The 11,876-nt window shown below is 40.8% G+C and overlaps 1 protein-coding gene across 4 annotated transcripts in view; it reads right to left on the reverse strand.

Annotated features, from left to right (window-relative positions):
• Tmem219 (transmembrane protein 219) overlaps positions 1-8,551 on the reverse strand; it is a 30,897-nt gene extending 22,346 nt beyond the window's left edge. Inside the window, exon 1 of one of the 4 annotated variants that reach the window (XM_013142230.3) lies at positions 8,417-8,551. In XM_013142230.3, coding sequence (XP_012997684.2) covers positions 8,417-8,517 — 101 coding nt within the window. In that variant the 5' untranslated portion in view covers positions 8,518-8,551. The remainder of the gene's footprint in view (positions 1-8,416) is intronic. The other 3 variants (XM_063226796.1, XM_023560850.2, XM_013142227.3) reach the window with 3 other exon arrangements.
• Between the last annotated feature and the right edge of the window lie 3,325 nt (positions 8,552-11,876).

The raw sequence follows: 11,876 nt of genomic DNA on the forward strand, positions 1-11,876 counted from the left end.
AAACTAATTAGATAGACCTCATAGGCATTTGAGGAATTCCTACCCCAAAGACACACTCTTCTCAAGGGTACTAGGGAAAATCTCCAGTATAGACTGCAAAATGGACACAAACAAACACAAAATTTACAAGACTAGGGGCTGGGGATTTAGCTCAGCGGCATAAGCGCCTGCCTTGCAAGCAATGAGTTTGATCCCTGGTACCGACAAAAGAGAAAAAAAAAATTACAAGACTGGATCATACAAAGTATCTTTTCAAACCACAATAGAATAAAAATAGAAATCAATGACAGGACAATAACAAAAAGGCAACATTTCACACTGTGGAAATAAAATAACTTCCAAACCCCTTATTGGGGGTTGAACCCAGTATCTTCCCACTGAGATATATCCCCAATCTTTAAACACATTTTTAAAAAAATTTAATACAAGGTCTCACTGAGTTGCTAAATTGCCCAACCTGAACTTGAAATTGTTGATCCTCCTGCCTCAACCTCCTGCTGACGCAACAGTCTGTGCCGCCACACCTAATTTGAAATATCATACTCTTTTTGTTTTGTATTGTCTTCTGTTTTTTGAGACAGGATCTCGATTTGTAGTGCAGGCTGGCTTTGGACTCACTAAGTAGCCCAGGATGGCCTCCAACTCACTGTGATCCTCCTTCCTCAGCATCCTGAGTAATGGTGTCACAGGAGTTTGCTGCCACTTCTGACTTGAAATATCAGACCCTTAAACAACCAGTGATTCTAAGGAGAAATCATAGAGGTATTAGAAATTACTTTGAGACAAATGAAAATGAAAAAAGCCACATGCCAAAACTTATGGATGCTGAAAAAATAGCACCCAGAATTAATAGATATAAACATTTACTAAAAAAGGAAAAATTAAAAACCTAATATAACATCTGAAGGAACTAAATTAAGAAGAGTAAATGATATGCAAATTTAGTGAATTTCAGAGTGGAGGCAAAATAAGCAACGGATGCACAGTAGACAAAGTGTAGCCAGATTGACTAGAAAACAAAGAGTCAGATCAGATTCAATTTGCTAGAATCAGAAACAAGGATGAGGACATTATACTGATCTTACAGAAATAAAAAAATAGAGAATAGGATGAACTTTTATTCGGTACTATGAATTGAACTCACGATCGTATGCTTCCCAGGCAGGTGCCATTGAGCTTATATCCCTGGCAAGAATATGATGAACATTTACACGGGAAAAGTCAGGTAATCTAGACTGGAATAAATTTCTGGAAGAAATAAAATCTGAACAGATTTATAGGAGATAAAAAAAATGTGGCTTTTTACTTCTTATCTTTCTTTCTTTTTTTTTTTTTTTTTTTTGGTACTGCGAATTGAACACAAGGCCTTTATAGTGAGCCAGGTCCCCAGCCCTTTTTATTTTTTTTATTTTGAGACAAATTCTAAATTACTTACTCTAGCTTAAATTTGTGATCCTCCTGCCTCAACCTCTCAAGTAGTTGTGATTAGAAGGATGTATCTGTAATATTGTATCAAGGTGTTTTGGGGGGAGGTTGTTTCAGACAGGGTCTCACTGTATAGTTCAGGCTGGCCTTGAACTCATTGTGCAGCCCAGGCTAGAGTTGAATTTATGGCAGTCCTCTTGCCTCAGCCCCCTAAATCCTGAGAATACAGGTGTGCACTACTATGTCCAGCTTGTAATTTTGTATTTGATAATGATTGTATTTGGTAATGAACTTTATCAAAACAAAAAACTTTTGTGGGCGGAGAATATAGGGCCAGGGTAAAATACTTTCCTAGCATGCATGAAACCCAGTGTTTAATCCTTAGCACTACAATAAACAAACAAACAATAAAAACTTAAAAACTTTTACAGTTAGGGTATAGCTCAGTGGTGGAGTGCTTTACTAGCATGCATAAGATACTGGATTTGATTTCTAATACCACAAATAAATAAATTTAATTTAATTTAAAACTTTTGTGCTTCAAAAAAATCAGCAACAGAGCAAAAGATAACCTAAAAAATGGGAGAAAATATTTACAAATTTCTTGTCTAATAAGGTACTTGTATCCAAAAAATAACAGTAACTCTGACAATTCAATAATGTTTTTTTTTTTTTTTTTTTTGAGATAGCGCTTACTATACAGTCCAGGTCAGTCTTAAACTTCTTCTGGCCTCAAACTCATGGCAATTTTCCTGCTTCAGCCTCCTCAGGGCTGGAATTACAGGCATGCATCACCATGCCTGGCTTGACAACTCAATCATAAAAGGATAATTAGCACAATTAAAAATGTGTAAAGACTCTGAATATATATTTCTCCAAGAAAAAAGATACACACACCATCAGTAACCACATTAAAAACGCTCTGCATTGTTAATCATTAGGAAAACCCAAATCAAAAGCACAGTTAGGACAGACTTCCAAGAAGATGGCAAAGTAGTAAGCAGGAAAGAAACAGTCCTTAAGCCAGGCATGGTGGCTCATGCCTGTAATCCCAGCACTCAGGAGGCTGAAGCAGGAGGATCGTTGTGAGTTCGAGACCAGCCTGGGCTACAAAGTGAGCTCAAGGCCAGCCTGAACTGCACAGCGAGACACTGTCTCAAAAAGACAAAAAAAAGAAAAAGAAAAAGAAAAGAAAGAAACAGTCTCTTTGAACTTTGAGGTCCAGACACTAGGCACCACGAGGAAGAGAAGAAGGAAGGATCTCAAGTGAAAATTGAAGCTCATGGGAGAATGAAAAGAGAAAATTCAACATGGAATGAGGAGGTGGAGGGTGGCGCTTTCTCCCTGAGCCAGGACTCACTGCAGGAGAAGAGCAGTTCAAACCGGGGGATACACAGTGACTGCTGGCAACCCCAGAGGCCTCCACAGAGAGATGCACAGTGCAACAGAATAGTGGATGCTGTGGGCTCACTAGCTGGTGAGTGGCACAGATTCAGGGACCATAAAAGAGGGTGATTAGCCAGGAACCATCTTGGAGAGGGGCCAGCAGAGCTCAAAACTTAGAACAATTGCTGGCTCCATCTAGCAGCTCCCACCTGAGTTCAGTTCTGCAGAAAGTGTGCTAACTGCTGTAGGCTGAACACATCTGGTTCCAGCCTGAACTTCAGGGTAAGAACAGGTGCAGGTTCATTGAGATTATCCGATATCCCACCTAAAGCTAATGTTGGCTTGCTGGGATAAATTAATATGAATCTAGACTGTCTCCACACATTATCAACCAGTACAGCGGAGACAAACCCTGAAGTGACAATTTCTCTCTCCCTCCTTCTCTCTCTCTCTCTCTCTCTCTCTCTCTCTGTTTTTTGTATTTTGGGGGAGGGGATTTTTTCTTTATTGTTTGATCTTGTTTCTATGAGTGTAACAATGGTTTTTAGCTTTTTGTGGTTGTTGCTCTGTTCTGTCTTTCCTTTTATTTCTTCCTTCTCTATTTCCCTCCCATCTTCTGCACCAGTTTCTCAAAGTTTGTATATTCCTTCTTTATCCTCCAGCCTTGCTTCTAATTTCTTCCTCCTCTTCTGTTTCTCTATTTTTCCCCTAGTCCATTTTAAATTTGTCCCCTGAAGGCAAAATTGGCATATTAAGGGTTTATTTACTGCATACAATTTTCTGGTTGGTTTTACAATTTGTTATATAACCACAAACATAGCTCATATGGTTAAAGGTGGCCAATTCATGGCTACCTCAGTTTGTCATTTTCTAGGCTGTGCTTGATGCTGGTGTTGCTGATTGTCCCATTTCAGCCAAAGTGACATCATTGTTCTAACCAGCTGTTATTCTTGGTGTACCAAGACTGAGACTGCCTAAGGGTCATAGAAAATACTGTGGGCCAGTTTCAAGAAACCAGGGGCTGGTCCAAGTGGGCAGCAACTTCTCATCACCAACAAATTAAAAAGGTAGGATCTTGCAACAGACTCAACCTCCTCCCCATAAAAACAGTTTTACCTGGAAGACACCTCTGACAAGTAGTCATTTCCTAAGTGTTCTAAATACTAGCAATAAAGCAACTCACCATAGCAATTTACAATCATTAACACAGGAATCAAATGTTTTGAAAAACGGGGTTGTCACTGTAGCCGAGTGGATTCATGGGGCTTGTGTCTTCCCTTTGGCTGTGTTACAGGAAGTCAGAATCAGGGATGGTGAGGGCTGCCTGACTCTGGAGCAGGGTGGGGTTATGAGGGGGCTGCCCTGGTCTCCTCCCTCCAGCAACCTTGGTGCCATCCCTGAGGTTTTCTGGGGTCCCAAAATATCCCACCCTACTGTCCACAGTGAGATGCTGACTCAAGTGGTCCCTAGGTGGTCAGTCCAACAGTTGAGTTCTCCACCTATTCCAGTCAAAATACCTCCAGTAACCCTTTCAGAGTGGCACATGTGGCAATGGGAGTCTGAGACTGGGTTTTTCTCCTTCTCTGATTTAGTTTCCATACCTACTCCTTTTCTCCCTGTTTTCATGTTTTGTCCAAAGAAGTGGATTTGGTGCTGATCTCTGAGACACCAGTATTGCCATTTTGGTTCTTGACTGAGGCCTCTGACTCTTCACCCCATGAAACTGTGCCCTACTCTCCTATCGTGGGTTTTGCACTGTGTGGAAGATGGAAGATTTGCTCTCAGTATTGAGGTTACAGATTTTGGTGTGTCTCTAGTCACCCAGGGAGTTTGGGCATATTCCTGGGTTTAATCCTCCAGAAACTTCTGATAAGGTGGTACATGGGGCACTTGCAGTCCCCAGCCCAGGTGGTTCACATTCAGGTGATCCTAGAATCCTTGATTTTGAGAATCTCTGCTTCAAAAGACAGGAGAAAATGACTTGATAGGAGCCCCTGAAGTGGGTCTCCATTAGAAAGGCTAGGAATTAGGAAATATTCAACATTCTAGATGCCAGTAGGGCCTTCCTTTGCACTGTAGGAGATAGAGGACTGTTTGATACTTCTCAAAAATTATATATATATATATGAACAAAGAGAGAGAACCCATACGTTGTCTATATGTAGGAACGAATTTTTGAATAAACATTTTTTAAGTGCCTGATTTCAATCAAGCTTAGCGGGCTTTCCCACTTCAATAAAATTTTTTTAAAAAATTAAAAATGAGAGCCAGCATGGGCAGGGAGTTGCAGCTAGATCTGCCACTGTGTGCTGCTACCACCATTGGAATTGCTTTCTGGAGACACAGCCAGATATGCCCCCATGCACCCACAGGCTGTGATTGGAGACCATTGTTTCCTTCAGGCAGCCAGCACCCATTGAGAGAATCAGACAAACACATTCCTGTATGCCTGCCACCATTGTGGGAGTCCCAGAGTAGACACACAGGCTGAGAGAAGAAGCAGCCCCACCACTTCATACCCTTGGACACCAGGGAAGTCTCAGTATAGCTGCACAGGTTTGGAGAATCCCACCCCATGCCCTGCTACCTTCCTGGGAACCTGCGTTCAGAGAAGCCTAGATGCCTGCCCCATTCCTCTATACCACAGAGGGCCAGCGAATGTGGAAAGTGTCTGGGACTCCACGACTGGCTTGTTGGGAGGAGCTCAGAAGAATGTCAAGACAAAGGTGCAAAAGGCAATCTCAGACCTCCAACCCACACAGAAGTCCGGGAGATACAGTCATAGATGGAAGTCACACAATTGAAATCTTTGAGAGGATAGAAACTGAAGCAAAGAAACAACTTCATGAGACTGTAAAAGTAATCAAATCAGAAATAATTTCTTGGGTAAAAGAAGAAATCACAAACATAATGAAAGGATTGCTGAGCAAATCTAAAGAAGACATACATTAAAAGGAGGAGCATAGGAAAATGATGGAAACCTTTACTGAACAATACAGAAAATAATTATAATGCATGAAATAAATTCAAAGAGATATCCAGGAAATTAAAAAGTTGATCAACAGCTGGCAAAACCACTTGAAAGAGTTGAAGATAGACTTTCAGACCTTGAAGACAGGATCACAGCTAGTAATCATGAAAACAAAGTTAAATGATGCAATCATGAAAAGAATCTTAAAAATAACAAGGAACCAGGAAATAATTCTATGGCCACAAAATGATGCAAAGAAAAATTATGTAAGAGCAAAGAAGCAAGGGTCAACACAAATAAAATGAAAGGACTATTTACAGAAATAATAATAAAAAATTTCCCAAACATGGGAAAAAGCTTGTCATACAGATAAGTGAGGCATACAGAACTTCAGCTAACCATAACCAAAATAAATCTACACCAGACATATAATAATCAAGATCCCAGAAATTCATCACAAGAACAGAATATTAAATGATGTTAGAGAAAAGAAACAGGTCACCTATAAAGGAAAACCAATCAGAATCACAGCAGACTTGTCAATACAAACCATCAAGTCAAGACGACTTGGAGTGAAGTGTTTCAAATCCTGAAAGAAAACAACTTCCAACCCAGATTGATGTATCCTGAAAAACTATCTTTCAAAACTGATGGAAAAACAAGAAATTTTCATGATAAAGAACAACTGAAGGAATTCATGACCACCAAACCAACACTACAGAGAATGCTGAAGGATATTCTAGAGAGAGATAAAGATAACCAGTAACAGCAGCAGAGGAGGATTACCAAACAGGAAAGGCAATTGAATGAAAAGGAAAAATGGAGAGCTAACAGCAAGAGGATAGCATGGCAGAGCTGAACCAATGCATGTTGATTGTAACCATTAAAGCAGATGGCCTCCTTTCACCAATAAAAAGGAACACCAATAAAAAAAGTGGATCAAAAAACAAGATCTATCAATATACTGTATACAACAAACACTTGGACAATTTAGCAAGTTACAGGGATCCTGTCTCACAATATTAAAAAAGGGCTGGAGATGTAACTCAGTGTGAAGGCCCTAAATTCAATTCCCAGAACCAAAATAATAATGATAAAATAGAATTTTAAAAAAATGCATTACACTGCACTCAGACACATCTATCACTTATTGACTACCTAGTCACTGTAATACGAACTCACGAGAGCCAGAGTCTTTGTCTTGTTCACTGATAAATCCTAAACACCCAGAGCAATACTAGATACTCAACACGTATTTGTCAAATAAATAAACCGTGAAATATATCTCAGACTTCAGCTTCTTCATGAAGTTTTTCCTAGTGATGAAGAATCCCCACTGCCTCCAAATGAAGTTAACCCCTCCCTTCCTCCTGTTACTTTTTTTACCTTGGATACTGCTGCATTTCTTCAGTTAACAGTGTAATTTGCATGTCAAGACTGGAAGGGAAAGAGTCAGGATTTGTCTAATTTCTTTCTGCATTTCTTGCTGTTCTCCTAGGGCCTGGTACATAATAATACATGCAGAGGATTCTGATGGATAAACTGAGCCACACTGTGATCAAAGTCTGAAAGAGGCCCATTCTCGTTTCATGGGACAGAAAATTATTTAAGTTCTCTGATGGGCAAAATGAGACTATTAAACTGAACATGAGCTCTGACCCAGAAATTCTACTTCGAGAACTCTCTCTTTCCCTGTTCCTGTCTCTCTCTCTCCCTCCCTCCGGCACTAAGAATCAAGCCCAGGACCTTGCACATGCTAGAAAACTATTGCACCACCACGTGACAACTCCAGACTTTAGGAATTTATTTGACATATTATTCAGTTATGTATTCCAAGAAGTATTACAGATACATTCCTTTTAGTATTGTTTATAATAAATAAGAAACCTACTTGACCCATCAATTGGGCCTTAAATGAATTATAGCACATCCACATTAGAATATTATTTAGCTGTTAAGTAGGATGAGGCATATCTCCATGTGAAAATGCAGGATAAGCTGCAAGATACAGCAAGTAGAAAAAGCACAATGTAGAAAACATACATAAGCCAGTTGTGATGAATACCTATAATTCCAGCACTCAGGAGGCTGAAGCAGGAGGATTGCTTTGAGTTCACGGCCAGTCTAGTCTACATAGTGAGACCTTGTGTCAAAAAAAAAAAAAAGAAAGAAAGAAAAAATACAGAAAACAGCACTGGCCAAGAGATTTTGGGATGGCAAAGGTCAGAGGAAAGCAAAGTTTCCGGGACTTTTTGGAAAATAGAGAAGACATACTAGGTGGAAAATGGTAGGAATACAGAAAAGAACGTGAGCTCTATCAATCTAAAATTCTTCCTGTCCTTCTCATCCTCCCAGGACAAAGTGCCATCACAGAATTTGGTCCCACGATTTCTGGGGCTGAAAGAGTCATAAAGATATTCTAGCCAATGCTCTAGGTGATGCTTAAATTCTTTCTATACTCTAGGCTTGATCCACACATTCAAAAAACAAGTCAATCCCTTGGAATCCTACGGGCTTGGGATACAAGTCTCTCTCTCTCTTGCTTTCCCCTTAGGAAAACAGGCCTGGGAGAGTCTGCACCATAGATTTCCTTTGCCTGGCCCAAGTCCTAGTGCCCACCCAGAAAGTCCATACCTGAGACAGCTCCACTTCCTCCTCCTCCAAGTCAGGAGGTGGCATAATGCTGAGAGATCCAGAAAGTTCCCCACGTTCTTCTGTGGCCAGGCCAGTGGCATTAAATGAACTTTGTTCCCTGAAGATTTGTTCTGGGAGGTGTATTGTGTACTCAACCACAGTTCCCATGGCTACAGGCTCACAGAGCAAGGGAATGGAGATACATCAGCGTCCTCCTGTACAAGAGGGATTCGACCTCACTTAGAGTCAAACATGCAGCAGGAAACTGTAAATGGCACAGCACGAATAAGACTTGGTGCATTCTGAATGATTTAAGAGGAAGGAACATTAAATAAAATAGTATGTGTGGAACTATGTGTTCTATCCCTGGTTCAACTTGAGAGCTTAATAGCTGTAAACTGTTCAAAATGGTAGTAACCTTTACATCTAACATGGAGACGACCCACCTGAAAGACTGCTAACTGGGGACCCTTAGGACAAACCTTACCCACGGACTTGGCTTTTTGACAGATTATTTAAAACTTGTTTTGTGTCAACTTCAAAAATCAGTATCTTTCACTGAAAAAAGAAACTCAGTTCCCAGTGCTAATACCTTCATGTCAAGAACACATCTAAAATTGAACAATGTGGAGAACCAGCAGTGTCTCCTGAGATCCACACCATGTTAGAACTTAGGACTCTGGGAAGCCAAGCAAGCACCTGCCCTCCCTGGTAAGCGGAGGCAGGGTGGCAGACTGTAGCCCTTCCAGGGGGAGAACCAGCAGTGTCTCCTGAGATGGGCACCATGTTGGAACTTAGGACTCTGGGAAGCCAAGCAAGCACCTCCCCTCCCTAGTAAGTGGAGGCAGGGTGGCAGACTGTAGCCCTTCCAGGGGGAGAACCAGCAGTGTCTCCTGAGATCCGTGCCATGTTGGAACTTAGGATTCTGGGAAGCCAAGCAAGCACCTCCCCTTCCTGGTAAGCGGCAGCAGTGTGGCCCACTGCAGCCCTTCCAGGGGGAGAACCAGCAGTGTCTCCTGAGATCTGCGCCATGTTGGAACTGAGGACTCTGTGAAAACAAATGACCATCCTGCCTCCCTGCTTAGCAATAGTGAATCTACTGCTACATGGCCTAGAGTCAAATATCCCACTTCCCCTATCCTCCTCCCCCACCCCCCGCCCATTAGCAAATGGGAACCAGAAATCTGAGCATCTCCTAGGAGGTTGACCATAGCAAATAAGGGGGACTTCCTTCTACCATTTCTTTTAAGGCAAATATTTTTATTACTGTTTTGCTCTTTTCTAATTAATGGTACTGCTCTATTCAATATCCTGTTTTGATAAGTTCTATAGTGTTCTGTATTTCATCTCACTTTGATATACGTGACTGAAATAACAACTATTATAAAGATAACAAAATATACTGTGATACCTATTACTGTTATCCCAGTAACTTGCTGTGAAGTTCTATACCAATTTCACTGTATGATCTTAGTTGGCTTTGTTCTGAGTTGTTCTGTTGTATACTTTCAAAATAAAATATATATATATATATATATATATATATATATGTATAAAATAAAATTCAACAATGTTGGGTTTACTGACCTATAACAATGGGGAAGACTACATAATCTGTGGAACTGGAAGGCACTGAGTAAAAGGTGTGAGGATGACTTATTCTATGGAGTAGGCTTGTGTTACGTTTCTGGGTTGGACTCCAGGAAATGGGCTGTGCTCTGGTTATGATCCTGTATACGACTGGATATCTGAATAATTTTTGTGTGAAAGGTGAGTATAAAAGAGCAAGACTAAACAGTTTGGCCAGTGTTCTTGGTTTTATTCGTGCTCAGACATGAGTACAGGTCAGTCTCATTTTCGTATTGAACCCACCAGTCATCAAATAGCTTTGTCATTGTGAAGTTTCTTTCTTTCTTTATTTTTTTTTACTGGTACCAGGGATCAAACTCACGATCATGCGCTTACAAGGCAGACATTTATGCCACTGAGCTAAATCCCCAGCCCTGGCTTTGTCATTGTGCTGTTGGTATCCTATAAAACTGTTTATGTTCACAAAGAGAAAACGGCAACCTGGCTCTTTGTGTCATCCATTTCTTACCAAGATCAGGGTCTAGGTGATAGTGCCAGGCTGATCCCAGGCTGCCAGGGTCTACTATGTCCTGCTTGGTTACCCTGCTTGGCTGAGGCAGATGAAGGCAGGCCTTAAGACTTTGCTATGTAGGGCAGTGTGGCAGACGGTGGCCCTTCCAGGGGGAGAACCACCAGTGTCTCCTGAGATCCACGCCATGTTGGAACTTAGGACACTGGGAAACCAAGCAACCAGCCTGCCTTCCTGCTAAGCAATAGTGAACCTGCTGGTGCACGGCCTTGAGTCAAACATCTCACTTCCCCTACCCCTCTTCTCCTGTCCCCCTGTTAGCAAATGGGAACCAGAAATCTGAGCATCTCCTAGGAGGTTGACCATAGCAAATAAGGGGATTTCCTTCTACTATCTCTTTGAAGGCAAATATTTTTATTACTGTTTTGCTCTATTCTGATTAATGGTACTGCTCTATTCAATATTATGTTTTGATAAGTTCTATAATGTTCTGTATTTCATTTTATTTTGATATACGTAATTGAAAGAACAACTATTGTAAAGATAATGAAATATACTGTGATACTTATTACTGTTTAAAAAAAAACTTCGCTATGTAACTCTTCAACATTGTCAAGATTTTGCTCATCAGGAGGTCATCAAGCAAACATTTATAGTTGGAGAAGATTAGTTTTGTCTGTCTGTTTGGTGCAGGATGGGTTCTTGACTCCTCTGCCATGATAACGCTTGCACAATAGCATCTAAAGTTCAGGAGACAGCACATCAATTGACTCCATCATGAGTGATTATGAGAAACAAACATGGTTATGAAGACTTGAAACAGGCACTAAAACCAGGGGCCTAGACAATCAAATTTAAGTCAATGAGAACATGTCCCAAAATCAACTTGTCTTTTTGAGAGAGCCACGTGACTTATTCTTTTAACACAGTCACAGATGCATTGCATGGCCTGTAATATTTGTATAGGGGACCCAAGAAGTGTTTGCTATAGCATGCATTGTTCCTTTAGCTAATATATTTAAATTTTCATTGACTGGTGAGTTTCAGAATAGAAGATGTATCATTTATGATGTCTGCTGGGGTTGGAGACAGGTGTTAGATCACCTTTTCAAGTAGTATTCTGCCCTCTTGGAAGCACAGCCGTATCATATGCATTGTAGAGACACAATAACTACTCCAGGGAGTTTTTCTGAACAGTGCTTTGGGTTGGAGATTTTGGGTGTCATTCTCAGGAAAGCAAGATACAATGGAAAGTAATTGAAAATATCTGAAGACTGCTGGGGATTTAGCTCAGCGGCATAAGCACCTGCCTTGCAAGCAGGCAGTCGTGAGTTCAAATCCCGGTACCGATAAAAAGTTAAA

Source organism: Cavia porcellus, unplaced genomic scaffold (assembly GCF_034190915.1).
Source record: "Cavia porcellus strain 051 isolate PalLab524CR breed Dunkin Hartley unplaced genomic scaffold, mCavPor4.1 scaffold_16, whole genome shotgun sequence".
NCBI classification, from domain to species: Eukaryota; Metazoa; Chordata; class Mammalia; order Rodentia; family Caviidae; genus Cavia; species Cavia porcellus.